The 15119-nt window shown below is 34.5% G+C and overlaps 1 protein-coding gene and 2 long non-coding RNA genes across 4 annotated transcripts; all 3 read right to left on the reverse strand.

Moving 5' to 3' along the window:
- Window positions 1-235: 235 nt before the first annotated feature.
- Window positions 236-1421, reverse strand: LOC140175486 (uncharacterized). The gene is made up of 2 exons (XR_011866300.1): window positions 1329-1421; window positions 236-1229 (listed from the first exon to the last, which is right to left on the reverse strand). It is a non-coding gene; the product is annotated as an uncharacterized lncRNA (long non-coding RNA).
- Window positions 1422-2520: 1099 nt separating this feature from the next.
- LOC112715571 (uncharacterized) lies at window positions 2521-4258 on the reverse strand. Of its 2 annotated transcripts, none has more exons than XR_011866603.1 (3): window positions 4029-4258; window positions 3260-3826; window positions 2521-2890 (listed from the first exon to the last, which is right to left on the reverse strand). It is a non-coding gene; the product is annotated as an uncharacterized lncRNA (long non-coding RNA). The 2 variants fall into 2 exon arrangements; XR_011866602.1 differs by lacking the exon at window positions 2521-2890 and having other exon boundaries at window positions 2899-3563; window positions 3738-3826.
- A 6-nt stretch (window positions 4259-4264) lies between these two features.
- On the reverse strand, window positions 4265-5073 carry LOC114924610 (uncharacterized). The gene is made up of 2 exons (XM_029289659.2): window positions 4729-5073; window positions 4265-4617 (listed from the first exon to the last, which is right to left on the reverse strand). The coding sequence occupies exons 1-2, from the start codon at window positions 4989-4991 to the stop codon at window positions 4554-4556; spliced, it is 327 nt and encodes a 108-aa protein (XP_029145492.1). The 5' UTR covers window positions 4992-5073; the 3' UTR covers window positions 4265-4553.
- Between the last annotated feature and the right edge of the window lie 10046 nt (window positions 5074-15119).

A 15119-nucleotide genomic window follows, 5' to 3' on the forward strand; every position in this document is an offset into this window, starting at 1 on the left:
TCTGTCTGTAATTACAAACGGATTTTCCGACGGATTTTCCGTCTGTAATTTGAATCTTGGAAAACCATCTTACACTCTGATTACAGACAAAAAATCCGTCTGTAAATCCATCGGTAAGGTAAAATATTTTTTTTTTAATTTTTCTATTACAAAAATAAACCTGTTTCATACAAAATAAATAGAAATCTAATAAATACAAATTTTTATTGATGGTATAAATAGAAAAATACACCAGTGAGTACAAAACGCTTTCTTTATAATAAGAAGCAATTATTTCCATACAATAATACAATCTAAATACATTAGATGACAAATAACTACTAGTGGACTCATCAAGATTCAATATCCTAATTTATGGATAGCTTCATTCTTTCTTGAACTTCTTAGTGATGATGGAAATATACTTGCTTCTTGAGATTCTTGGTCCATCAAAATTATTCGCTGCTTCCCACTTTCTGAGCAGAGGATGTGTACCTTACTAATCCGATCTACACTGCAGTTATTAGAAAAAGAACCAAAAAGGAATTGTTACCACTGCAGTTACTTTTGATTAAATTTCAAGTATCTGCCTGCAACAATTTGGAACTCTTCCATAGATTTCTCAGGGTTAATTCTTTTTAAAGATCATGGACGCTGCCAAATAGCAATAGCAGATTTGGAACATGTAATGCACACAATGCAATAAACCAGAACAAGTCTAAAAGCAAGTGATTCATATTCAATGCAGTGACTGGATACTTTATACAAGTCTTTGATCAATTAAGCAATCAAGAACTGTCATTGAGTTGAGGAAGAGAAGAGGCCTCAATTCACAACAATTATATGAACATGAAAATGCAATGTCTGAAGAGAAAACAACATAAATGAATCAATTAAATAAAAAAAAAAAGAAAACAGTAAGAATTGAAGTAGAAGATGATGATGGAGAAAGAAGAATACCTCTTCCCTATGTGTTGCTCTCTCAACAGCATCAATGTTCCTTTTTGAAGAAGCATTCTTCCTTGCCACCACACAATCCACAGAAGCAGAAGCATGATCTGATGCGAATCCAATTCCAGGGCCACACCATACATCCTGAAGTGATTCAACTCAATGCTCAACAAATTCCCCAATCTGATTCGTTCTTCCTCTTGACTTGGTGCCATATTCAACAAAGTGTTTAGGAATTCTGGCGGTATTTCATTTTCTATCACCATACAACTCAGTGATAGAACCTGTTTCAATTCCTCCTAGTAGAAGAAACCATATTGAATTATGACATTTCATCAATGAAAAACACAATCCATAAAATCCACTTGTAAGCAATGTCTTTATTAGAGATGTCTCACCTTCCAATATCTTGTCAAGCTCTCTTGATCCAGTTGTTATCTGGATGATCTCTATCCGCTGAGCATGGAGCTGGCTCGCACTAGTAAAACCCAATTAGCAATTAGGGTAAAAATACGTGATTAGGTAGCATAAGAGAAGTAATTTGAAGAGAACGAAAATGGAAGAAAAAAGGTGATTAGTGACCTGAAGCTGTTCAACAGGGAAAGGTCCATGTTGAACCTCTTCGGCTTCTTCATGCTGTTGAACACTTCTCTGGTTGCGCTGCTGCTCAATGCTTGCTGACATGTCTGATACGGGAGTATGATAGAACCCCCCAGAGAAAGAAAAATATAGTCTTTTTGAAGCGTGGGGAGAAGAGAGAGAAGTGGGGGGTGAAAGTAAGAAGTTGAATTCTACACAGTACACAGGCAAAAAATCAGACAAAGCTTTGAAGAGAGGAGAAGGAAGAAGAGGTATGGAAATGACGAAAGAGGTTGTTGCAATTTTTGAAGAGTGAAGACAAAGTTTTATGATGATTGATTTCAAACAAAATAAACATTAGTTTGCAGATTTTGCTTCCTTTCCATATAAAAAATGAGCATAAAAATATTAGTATTCTGTTTTCTACATTTCAAATTTTCTATTACTGATTATGATACAACTTAATTGGCATCTATCAGATCCTTTTAGTTTATGACTTTATACAACATAATTATATTCATCTACATTCTTATAGACCAGAATCCCAAAATTTCAAAATATTAGAAATGATCAAGTATTTTAATACTACTACAAGTCTCTATCAGTAACAAGAAAACCAAGCCTAACAACAACAAAAAGAAAAATCAAGAACATGCCAAGTAGGATCAATATTTTCCGCATCATAAATAAATAAATAAATATAAATAAAATCACTTACATTAGGTATTTGCTTCTCCTTGGAGTGGTGTGTGAAAACCCTCGTTATTGCAGAAAACCAATTACCCTTCTTTCCCATATCAGTAGCATTAGTATCTATTTCTATAAAGAGTTTATGATCTTAGAAAACTCCAAATATAACATGAATCCAGTGTTGTAAGATCAAAATCACATTCATTTTTATACAATCTTGGATTCTTTTAGAAAAAATAAAACTATTATCAAATCAAACTAGTGAATAGCATATCCTTGTGATAATGTAGATCCACTAGTGACCCTAGGTACAAAGCAAGTGGTAATTATAAGAAAGCAACAACACCCTCTGCTCCTATTTTTCAAGAAACAAATTAAAGCTAAGTGTGGAGGTGGAGCCCCTTCAATGATAGTCCTTTTCAATGGAGCAAGAGGGAAATAAAAGGGATCGGAATTCATTCCATTAAAGAAGATCAGAGCATGACTAGTGTGGGGGACGATTCCTTTACCTTGCTTGCTTCAAAACATGCATCTCCATTATTTGCCTTATATTATTCTCCATACTAGCACATGAATTCATAATGATTTTGTGTACATTATTATCTTCTAAGGTTAAGGACAAGACATATACCTCATGGAAAACCAGTGGTATAGCAGTTAATTCAGCTTGTAGTCTACTTCCACTTAGTTCCTGTAAGGAACATATGCTATGTTTTAATTTGCAAGTTGACAAATCAAGTTAAGTCTATATACTTGACCAAACCTGCTGTTAGTAAACACTGCAAAATGGTCCTTTGCTTTAATTTAATGTTCTCCACTTTGGTCTGATGGTATGGCCCCAATTTATTATTTTTCCTAAATGAAGGACTCTTTCAAGGGGAAAGAAATCACTGAACCTCATTTTGTGTTCACATGCAGCCAAACTTCTAGTTTGTTCATTCTGACATCATGTTAATGCATTTGATATGATAGTACAATAATAATTATAAACAAAACTGTTATATATGTATGAGAATGATTGAGGCTGAGAAAATTGAGATGATCCAGAGTTAATAGGTACCTTTAATTGAAGCTGCAAATATTTAACATGGTCGATAATGTCGTCCAGTATATAAGCTTGACTACCCTACAGATTAAAAATCAATTGTCCATAGAAATGTGATGGCATTAAGTATATATGATCAACCAAAGTATTGCTCACAGATAAGAATGGTAAGATATTTTGAAAGACCCGTTTTGTTTTCATGCATGCAAGAATCAAGATGTTATACTTTCCAAGATTATCTATTCAATGGCCAGCAAACATCAGGACTCCTCTGAGACTTGAGAAGTCTCATCACAGGGCGATATATCAAGAAAGCAACCTATGTCCAGGAAAACAACAAGCAATAAAAAATAAACAAGTTCAAGCATAATAAATTAATAAATGTTGCAGGTGAAGGGATATAAACAGTTTTCGTGATAAAATCAAGCAGTAGTTATCATGAAATCATGCCCTAAGTTTACAAGACAAAAGTATATAGAATAAGAACACAGACCTCAGGGTCCAGGTGGTAAAGGTGGACCAGGTCATTAAGCGATGGAATGAGTGCAGCATAATTTCAATTTTTTAGGAAAGTATGAAAACCTGCAATAAAACAAGCTCAATTCCTTGCTCAACAAATATCATTTGCTCATGAAAACATTCCCCAACTAGTCCCTTTAGAGAATAAGTCAAATACGTCATAATGTTCTACACTACAAGAATCAAGTCAAATAACTACATGTTAAGGAAGAGAGCATATTATAACTCTGAGCAATAAAACTGAAGTGAAGACAGCAACCAATACCTGCTACCATTATGTGGCACCATTGATTTGCATGCTTGATCATCTCCGGTGCAACCATTTGCAATTGACCCTAGACCTGCCACTGATGGTAGTGCCAAACTTCAAAGAGTCACTAGACCTTGAAGATAATGCCACCCATGAAAAGGACAGACCTACCAGGGAGGAGAGACTATTACAAAGCTCTCATCCTTCCTCTTTCTTGGCTATTATCCTACACTGTAAAAATGGAGTTACCACTATTTGTGGGACCAACATGCAGGATAATCCTGCGATGTTTCCTTCTGGCCTGTGGATACCAAGTATGAGGGGAGCAAAAATAACCAAAAATCAATCATGAGGCTTCAGAAGCATAAAATGATAAAATCAATATCAATGCCAGTGCAGCTTTTAACTTAATTATCAAATGATAAATAGCAATTAAGAATTTCAGTAATGAATACAAAAGAGCATTATCACAAACAGGTTCCGTGCAAAGTTCCGAAACTAATGTAAAGAGAGCAGATTGAAAAGCAATGCAATGTAAGCTTATGTCAAGTCAGTGAAATCATTTCTGATGGCACCATGAGTAGAGCAAGTCCCCTCAAACGATCTACAAGAACAAATAGCCACAAATAAAACAAAATCGATTCAGTGAGAATAAACTCCAATGTCAGCAAATTAGTTGAAACAAACAAAAACCCATCAATAGTTCTTCACTTACTCCTCCACATTAGCAAATGTAACACCCTCCAGAACCTCCCTAACACTGAGCTTATGAGATGTGGAATCAGTATCTGAAGCAACTACACCACATTCAGCAACACTCTGAACCCTCTCTGTTACTGATGCTTCAGCGTCAGCGCCATCATCATCAATCTCACCCTCCTCCAACTCTCCTTCCTCCTTATCATCATCCACAATCACCACCTCGCTTGCATTCTCCTTAACACCAGCAGACCCAGAAGATGATTGATTGGAAGACATGGCAGCACTGGCATTAACATTTGCATTCGAATCAACTAAACAGATGCTATTTCATATATTCTTCCCCGGTGGATATTCAACAACTCTGTCAATCAATAATTATATAATAAAGTTACACTCTAGTATCACATGAATCACACAAAATATTGCATTTAGGTCAAAAAAGCTTCCGAATGCAGAAAAAATTCATCAAAATCAGAGTAAACCCATAGATTCACGAAGCACAAAAGCAGAGTATGATAAACCGAGCTAAAACTGGCGCAGAAAAATTGAGCCCTAAGGTTTATCACGAAGAACAGAATCACAAAATCAGGATATATATACCTGAAATTTGTGATGGTTACGAGAAGAACCGAGAGAGCGAGTTGTTGAGATTAGATGGAAGAGGCGCCAGAGGGATCAGACGCGCGATGAGAGCGGCGGCGGAGAGAGCTCTGCGACGATGGGAGTAGATGCGACGAGAGCGGCGACAGAGGGTGTGACGCAAGGGATGACAGAGAGAGATCGTGCGATGCCAGCGGTGGCGGAACCGGCAGCGGCGGAAGCAGCTCGTGCGACGGAGAGAAGAAGCAACTGTACGACGGAGAGAGGAAGAAGCACATAAAGGTAGGTAGGAGTTGGCAGCTGTTTATTTGTGAATGGATTTCGGGAGAGAGGGGATAGATTAGGTCAAAGTTAAAATTTTCAGACGGAAAATTTTAAATTACAGACAGATTTTCCGTCTGTAATAATTTAATAAAATGCAGCATTTTGTCTATTTAATTACAGACGGATTTTCCGTCTGTAATCATTTTTCACGGAAAAAAATTAATTTTTTCGACGGAATTATCGACGGATTCTTTTTTCCGTCTATAATTTATGCTAATTCATTTTTTTGTTTTCCGACAAAAAATCCCTCTGAAATTCCCTCTGTATTTCAGTGGGATAAAATCCGTCGGAAATATCCGTCTGTAATAACTAATTTTCTAGTAATGAATATTTTTGAATAAAATATGATTAAAAATATTGTATCTTAGAATATTGAATTATATTTTGTGTTTTTTTTATTAGAGATAATGAATAGAAATATAAATTATTTTATTTTTTATTTATTATTAATTTTAATTTTTAATAATTATATTTTTATTATAAGTTAACTATTAATTTGGTACTCAAAAGATTCAGCTGTTGATAAAAATATTTTTAAAAGATGTTATCAATAAAATAATTTTTAAATGATTTAAAGTACGACAAAATTAACCACTAATTATTTTTTGTAAATTTCAAAAATAAGTTTTGTATTTAGCAAACGACTTATGCATTTTATCTGAATTTTTATCGAAATATTTGAATAAATATTTAGAAAGTGTATAAAAAAATTTAGAATAAAATTTGATCTATAAATTTTTTTTCCACAAAAATATGGCAATTCACAATAATTTTTTTTAAATTCATTTCACGTAAAATTACTAAATTTTAAGGATGAAAAGATCTTATTTTTCTAAAATTAATTATAAAAATTTGTATCGAATTCTGATCTCTAAAGTCTTTTTTTAGAATATATATATATATATATATAATATCTAATTTTTTGGTCAAATTTTTAAATCTTTTGGAGACTTATTTGTCATTAGCATATTTTAAAGTTCTTTTTGTCAGTAATATAAATTTTTTGATTCATTTTCGATAGTTTACTCATTTATTATTCCATTTTTTTATTTTATAATAAAATAATATATTAAACTTTTTATTATTTATTATATTTTATATTTAATTTATTATTAAATAAAATATAAAATACTAATTTTTGTATTTTTATTTTTTATGTCAATTTATTTTGTTTTATTTCCAAAATCGAAACTAGTTTTAATGATCTTGATTAATTTAATTTAATTAATCATATCAACTTAGTTAAGAACAAATAAATGCATTGAATTTCTTTAGTAAATAATATATAATAAATGCATTGAATCTAGTACTTGTTGGATAGAAACACAACTAAACATGTTTGGATGATAATAACAGTGCCAAGCCAAAACTAATAAATTAATAATGAGAATGATCTATACAGAGTGATGAATGACCACGTAAATAAATCAAGGTTGAAAAGAATAATCTCAGCATACAAGCGATTAATACTTATACGTATTATAAGTCTTTTATTTTTAAAGACGTCTTTTATGGTATGTGTGTTTTACGCACTTTTTTAACAGACTTTTAAATCAATTAACGCGCGAATATATAACTTTTTTTCAAAGGATTTCATTTCCTTTTTTGAATTTCTTGCCTTCTTTTTTCGATCTTGTTCGTACGTTTCTCTTTGCCTTTTCATTCGTTGTTTACGTGCGTTTCTCACTAGTTTCTCTTTCGTCATTTACGTGCGTTTCTCTCTCTGTTTTCTTGCTTCGTTTCTCTCAATTTTCTTGGTTTCTAAAATCAAGCTTTGAAATTGTTTTGAAAATAATGGATGACTCAACTTCAGATTGTCAGTTGAATCAGAGCAAAGTAGATTTTGAATTTGAATCAATGAAGTTCCTGAGGTGTGATTTAGTTTCAGTTAATTATTGAATCTGAATTTGATGCAGTTAGTCATTTATGATTGTCTAGCTGAATAATGCGTGAACGAACATTGACTGTGAATTGAATCTAATATACTAGTTTTGATTAATTTTGTGCATTTTATACCACACGTTCGAGTGTAGATCAGAACTATTTTGGTGTACTTTAGGTAAGTTTGGGTGTATTTACAGTTTATGCCTTTTCTTATTATTTTAGTTGAGTTGTTATCGTTCGGGTGTAGATCAGGAATATTTGGGTGTATTTTAGAAGAATTGTTATTTTTTTTATGACGTGCAGAAACTCTATAGTATATCCTTGTTTTTAACATGGTGTATTTTTGGGTGTATTTTGCAGCCTCTCTGTGTTGTTGATGACCAGTTTGTTTCCAAGGTTGGAATAATTTTTAACACCCTTGAAGATGCTGCAAAATTTTACAAGGACTATGCGAAGGCTGTAGGTTTTTCTACAAGAGTTCAGAGCACAAATAAGAAGGAAAATGAAATTAAGAATCAATTGATTACATGTAGCAGAGAGGAAAAATTGAAATCTAAAATATCTCCGACCGAGAAGACAAATCCCACAACTAGTTTAAATTGTCCTGGAAAAATTTATATACACATATTGAAGGATGTTAGTGCTTAGTTCATTTTGAAGGTCGTGTTGCATCATTCACATCCTTGCTGTCCAACTCAAACAGAGATGCTTAAACAGCACAGGGAACTAAGCATGTCTATTCGTCGTACAATAGAGAATAACGAGGAAGCCGGTATCAGAACAAGCAAAACTTACCAATCATTTGTTGCGGCAGCCAAGGGTCACCGCGAGATAAATTTTATCGAAAAAGACGTGAGGAATTACATCACGAGAGAAATGCGGAATGTTTTGGAACAAGAAGATGCAAAAGAATTCGGGAAATACTTCTTAAGAGTGAAAGAAGAATCAGAATTTCTTTTTTGAGCTCGAACTCGAGGACGATTAGTCGATTAAGCTGGCTTTTTGAGCCGATGCAAGGAGCAGAGCTGCCTTTGAGTATTTCGGAGATGTTATTTCATTCGACACTACCTACAATACAAACAGGTAATATGCTATTCTTGTTTATGATGCTAAATTAATGTTGTTTTATGAATCTGCTGTAGAGGTGTATATTGGATGTTTTTTGGGTGTATAAAATCATTATTTGGGTGTATTTAATGATTTTAATTCTGTTCTGTGTGTTGTTTTATGAATCTGCTGCAGAGGTGTATATTGAATATTTTTGGGTGTATAAAACCATTATTTGGGTATATGTAATGATTTTAATTCTATTTTCTCGTAATTTGTTTCATGTATAATTTGGTTTATGGTTCTTTGGTCAGGGTGAATCACCACGGTCAGTCAACACTTCTTGGATGTGCTTTGATAAAAAATGAAGATATTGAATCATTCAAATGGTTATTTCAATGTTGGCTTCGTTGCATGGGAGGAAATGCTCCAAAAGAAATTCTCACCGATCAATGCGCATCAATGAAAAGGGCTATAGAGGCTTGTATGCCTACAACAATTCACTGTTGGTGTATTTAGCAGATTACGAAGAAAATTCCAAGCAAATTAAACGGCTACAAGGGACACACAGAAATCGAATAAGAAATGAGCCAAGTTGTTTGGAACTCTCATACCAAAGACTCGTTTGATAGAAATTGGAATGATTTTCTGCTAAAGTATAGTTTTGTGGACAACAAGTGGCTTTCAGGTAATGATGTTTAAAATCTGCAACAGAGGTGTAAATTTTATATTTTTGGGTGTAATATAGACTGAATTGGGTGTATTTTGCAGATCTTTACTAAGACCGTCATATATGGGTTCTAATTTATCTGGATCACCACTTCTGGGTTGGGAGAGAAGCACACAAAGGAGCGAGAGCATGCATTCATTTTTTAACAAGTTCATTACCCGGAATAGCTCACTTATCCAATTTGTCAAACAATACGATAATTGCCTCGGTGATGCCAGGGCATCTTGGCTAGTTTCACAAGCCATTTTGGGGATGTTTTAGGATAGTTTCATGCATTTTCTTAGGCAATAAGCAAGTATTTAGTTGATTATACATTTATATCTTGATTTAATCAAACATTGTGAATTCTAAACATTTTCATTAGAATAGTGCAAGGATTGAATGATAGAATGAATGATGCATTATCTCATGATTAGAGCAAGACTTTGATGCAAATTATTTGATTGATTTCAAGCAGGGAGAAACAAAGAAAACCCACGTTACTGGCCACGTTAGTGCTACTAACGTGGGCACTAACGTGGAAGAAAGGGGCAGCTTGTGAAGTTAGTGGTAAAGTTAACACCACTAACTTGATCAAAGAAAAGGAAGACCCACGTTAGTAGGTCACGTTAGTGCCACTAACGTGGGCACTAACGTAGAAGAAGGGAACAGCATGGAAAGTTAGTGGAAAAGTTAACACCACAAACTTGAACGAAGCCAAGAAAGCCGACATTAGTGGCCACGTTAATGCCACTAACGTGAGCCATTAACGTGGAGAATGGAGCAGCATGGAAAGTTAGTGGAAACGTTAACACCACTAACTTGATCGAAGCTAAGAAAGCCCACGTTAGTGGACACGTTAATGCCACTAACGTGAGCCATTAACGTGGAGAATAGAGCAGCATGGAAAGTTAGTGAAAAGGTTAACACCACTAACTTGATCGAAGGCCAAGGAAGCCCACATTAGTGGCCACGTTAATGCCACTAACGTGGGGTCTAACCTCAATGCTGCTCAACTCAAACTCCTCCAGCAAGCTGAGCAAAGCCCAATGAGTTAGTTAACTACTTCAACTGAGGCCAAGGGCCCACAACCAGAGACTTGCAAACTCAACTGAGGATCAGAGAAGTAGTATACATAGGAGTAGTTTTGAACTAGAAAGGAGACTTGGATCTTTTGGGAGGATTATAACCACTCAAATTACTCTTCTCAGTATTCAGTTTTACTTTCAATGCACTTTACATTTCCAATTTCCATTCTCAGAGCTATGAACAACTAAACCCCACTTCATTGGTTTAGGGAGCTCTGTTGTAATTCAATGGATTAATAATAGTTCGTATTGTTCTTCTTCTTTTCATTCTCTTTGATTTACTTAAAAGCTTTCGATCTTCATTCAATTGAGCAATTGCCTCGGAAGAGAAATTGTTCATACCTAGGTTTCCTCTGAGCCTTGGAAAAGGGATGAGAAAACCATGCTAGAAATGCTTTCTCATGTTGGACTAGGTTGGGAGTTGGACGGATATAGTGACATATAATCCTCCTAATACTTTGATCTAGAAAAACATGTGGTATAATTAGTGATCGTACTTCATCTTTTCCCATGAGCAATTAGACTAAGGAATTGGGCCATTGTTCAAGCTTAGAGAGGTTGAATTGCCAAGGAATTGGGATTCAATCACCTAAAATTGCCAAGAGATCAATGAGTTGCATGGATTGAGGAAGAGATGAGAATGAACTTGATCCGGAGAATGTAACATCTCCTTAACCCAATGAATTTCCCATTTCTTATCTTCACATTCTCTATATTCTGTTATTTACTTTGATGTTCATCATTCCCATTCACATTTACTTTACTTCAATTTACTTTCTATAATTTATATTCCGCCATTTATTTTTCTGTCATTTACATTTCTTGTTATTTATGTTTCCCGCCATTTAAATTTCTGCATATCTCAACTCAAATCTGCTTAGTTCAACTAGAACACACCTTTAATTAAAGTTAGTCAACCAATCAATTCCTGTGAGATTCGACCTCACTCTACTGTCAATTTTTACTTGACGACAAATTTGGTATACTTTCCGAAGGGAATTTGTAGAGATATAGATTTCACGCATCACTTGGAAGCAAGGAGCAAAGAGAGAGAGAGAATCCGATGCTGCAGATTTTCACACTGTCAACAAAATCCTCCATAGAAGCTCGGTTTCAACATGTGTACACTCACCAAAAGTTTAGGGAAGTCCAAGCACAATTCAGAGGGAAGGTGAATTGCATCACAAGATTAACGAACTCCGCTCTAGGCTATTCAGTATACGAAGTTGGAGAACAAGTTTCCATCTCAATATTCAACAAGTTTGCGGTTACTTATGACTCAGTAGCAGTCCAAGTGAAATGCCAGTGCTTATTATTCGAGTCAAGAAGGATATTGTGCCGTCACGCCCTAAGCGTGTTAAGCTTTGAACGAGTAACCCAAGTGTCACCGAGATATATATTGGAACGATGGAGCAAGAAGGTAAAGAGGCAACACACACACATCAAGAGTAGCCACGACGAGCCATTGTTGGAGCCAAGAAGCAAGATGTTTGACGAATTGGTGTTTTGTTCGCAAAATATATGCGAATTTACATCAGAATCCGAGGAGCTGACTGCCATTCTGCACCGTGCCTACGATAACGTCATAGTTGAAATGGAAGAACTGAAAGTCAAAAGGAAGGGGACATGTTCATTATCTCACGAAGATGCCAACTTGGAATCCATTAACAAGCTTCAAAGCCCTCCAAGGGTTCAAACAAGAGGATGTCCCAAAAATAGGCTAGGTTCAAGGTTGGACAAACAGATTACAAATGCCTCAAATAAGAAGAAAACGAAAGCTCTAAACGAGGTAAAAGTGATGCTCTTTAAATAGGTGGTGATTAAGTTTAATTCTTGTTAATAGTTTTGCTAATATGTGAGTTTATTATTTTCAGTTAAACCTTTTTGATGCTGCATCAGTGGTGCAACCAAATTCCAGCCAATATCACAGACATGTTATGAATTATTAGTTAAGGGAACCAGCAGCAGGGGATAGTTTTTTGGGTGTATGGTTATAGGATATTGGTGTAACGCTCAGTTTTTTTGGTGTATTTCTGAATTTTCTTGTCTTTGACATTTTACTTTTATATTTTTCAGATGCTGCTGTTTATGTTAGAAATTATTGTTTTGTTTAAGCTTTTATGGTTTAAGGTTTAGGGTTTAGGGTTTAGGGTTTAGGAATTTAGGGTTTAGGGGTTTATGGTTTAGGGTTTTAGTGTTTAGGGTTTATGGTGTAGGAGTTTAGAGTTTAGGGTTTAGAATTTAGGGTTTAGGGTTTAGGGTTTAGGTTTTAGGGTTTAGGGTTTATAGTGTAGGGTTTTATGGATCCAGTAGCAGGGGATATAATTTTGGGTGTATAATGAAATATTTGGGTGTAAATATCAATTTTTTCGGTGTAAAATCAATATTTTGTATTTTTCAGATGCTTCTGTTTATGTTAGAAATTAGTGTTTTGTTTAGTTTTTATAGTTTAAGGTTTAGGATTTTAGGGTTTAGGGTTTAAGGTTTAAGGTTTAGGGGTTTAGGGTTTAGGGTTTTAGTGTTTAGGGTTTAGAGTTTAGGGTTTATGGTGTAGGAGTTTAGAGTTTAGGGTTTAGAATTTAGGGTTTAGGGTTTAGGGTTTAGGTTTTAGGGTTTAGGGTTTATAGTGTAGGGTTTTATGGATCCAGCAGCAGGGGATAGAATTTTGGGTGTATAATGAAAATATTTGGGTGTGAAATTCAATTTTTTGGGTGTAAAGTAGGTTTGGTGTTGTTTTCCTTCATTTTTTTAGAACCTGTAATTTAGAGCTTTTGAATACAGCAGAGACAGTTTAATTATGGAAAAAAATTATAATAAAATTGGATTATATTCGCAAAATTTTACAGCATGTGTTCAAACTATTATAAGAATATATAACACTTAGATTAATCACTGTCAATATCATAAGAATCTATCTGACAATATGGACTTAACAACAGTAAGAATGGCTTGGACAATCTTACTACTTCACTTTCTCTAATGGCTTCAGCTCTATCTTGATTCATTTCATGAAATAGAATCCGGGAAGCAAATTCTACTCTAAATTAGTCCACCTCCTCCTACAGTTTAAAAGAATATTCTTTTTAATCAACCATGTTAATTTAGTAAAGTAATAGAGAGTTATATAGTTTTAAACACAACTACCTGAGTCCAACTGTCCCACTCATACTTCCTCCTTTTAATGTTTTCAGGCTGAATTATTTCAAGTCATTTCATTACATAAATAGCACAATTATAGCTGAAAAACAAAATATAAATTAGCAAATTAATATAGGAAAGACTAATTTTCAGAGTGAAAGATTTATACCTTATTTTTTTCCCTGAGATGTTAATGTATGGTGGTTCAAATTCATGATCCTTTTACCTGAGAGATTCCCCCAGCATATACCCTCATTCTCGAAATTACATATCCCTAAAAACAAAAAACAAATCAAAATATAAGAATAAATTTAATAAAGGAATACACCCAAAGGATCACAAACTACACCTTATTTTGAACAGAAATACACCCAAATATTGAAACACAAAACACATAAACAACTTACAACAAATGTATTTAGCTTCATTCTGGCTTTGGAGGGACACTCCTTGTGATACGGGTCAAGTATATAAAATTTTTCTTTCTTACGTCAGCCACCCATATCCACCAATGCTCTGAATAGCAAACAGGTGCAAAAAACTGAAGCATGTCCACATTAAACAGTGTTTTAGTTTAATTGGCACATAACCAAAGAATTGTAATAAGAAGTTTTAGAAATAAAACCTTACATATCAATGTGATGCTAATTTTTTGAGGTCCAAAAAGGGTATAAACATTGGGTAGTCTTCGAACTTAAATGGCTTTGTGGTTTTAGGTTGTAAGAATTCTCCATTTGGATGATTTCCAATGGCCATATTCTGCAACATTTGTGAAACACCAAATGAAATATTTAATACACCCAAATCATTAATGTTATTCTAATATTACCTCAGCTTCTATATGTGTAGCAACTTTCAGAGATGCAAAGCGGACTTTTGACAAAATGAATCGATCTTGGGATTTGAGGGTGCACACCGGGTCATACTCATTAGTGCTTCCATCTCCGTATGTTTTCACACGTGTGGCCCAGACGTAGCATTTCTCTTTCATTTCAGCTGACATCTCCTTGCTCTTCACAGGAGTTTCAAACTTTTCAAAAATTTCTTTGGTACACTGCTTTTCAATCGGTGGACTTTTACCCTTTGCATAATCCAATGTCGTCTTCACCCTATTATTTGTAATTTTTTCCTCCAGTTCCTTTAATTGTTCGATTAGTTTTGATGTTTCAGGACTTTTTGCCTTTTGAGCTCCTGGTTGCCCCTGCCCCTTTTGCGTCAGTGCTTCTTCTTGCTCTTTCATCAGGTTTCTGGGGTTGTGGAATGCTGTAGGGTTAGATAAAATGAATCATATTATAAAAAAAATTAGTTACAAATCAGTTATGAAGATATACACCCAAATAAGAAAAATATACACCCAAATAATAATCAAATACACCCAAACACCCAAATAAGGAAAATATACACCCGAATAAGGACAATATATACCCAAATCATAACCAAATACACCCGAATATTATTCCTTACCTTTTTGTTCTTTCTTCACTAATTTTCTCTCTCGGAGACTTTACGGGGGATGGTTCAATTGCTGGCACAGGGGTTGTCAAGGACAGAGGGACATAAACTTGAATCGGAAGTCTAAACAAGACAAAAATAAAAAGTTAAGAAAGCCCGTTA

This window comes from Arachis hypogaea, chromosome 10 (assembly GCF_003086295.3).
Source record: "Arachis hypogaea cultivar Tifrunner chromosome 10, arahy.Tifrunner.gnm2.J5K5, whole genome shotgun sequence".
In the NCBI taxonomy this organism is placed as follows: Eukaryota; Viridiplantae; Streptophyta; class Magnoliopsida; order Fabales; family Fabaceae; genus Arachis; species Arachis hypogaea.

Excerpts from the sequence above, each read along its gene's own strand:
- LOC114924610 (XM_029289659.2), bottom strand. The coding sequence starts at position 4,991 with ATGTCTTCCAATCAATCATCTTCTGGGTCTGCTGGTGTTAAGGAGAAT. Across the intron at positions 4,618-4,728 it reads ACATTTGCTAATGTGGAGGA|ATCGTTTGAGGGGACTTGCT; the intron begins GTAAGTGAAGAA and ends TTGTTCTTGTAG.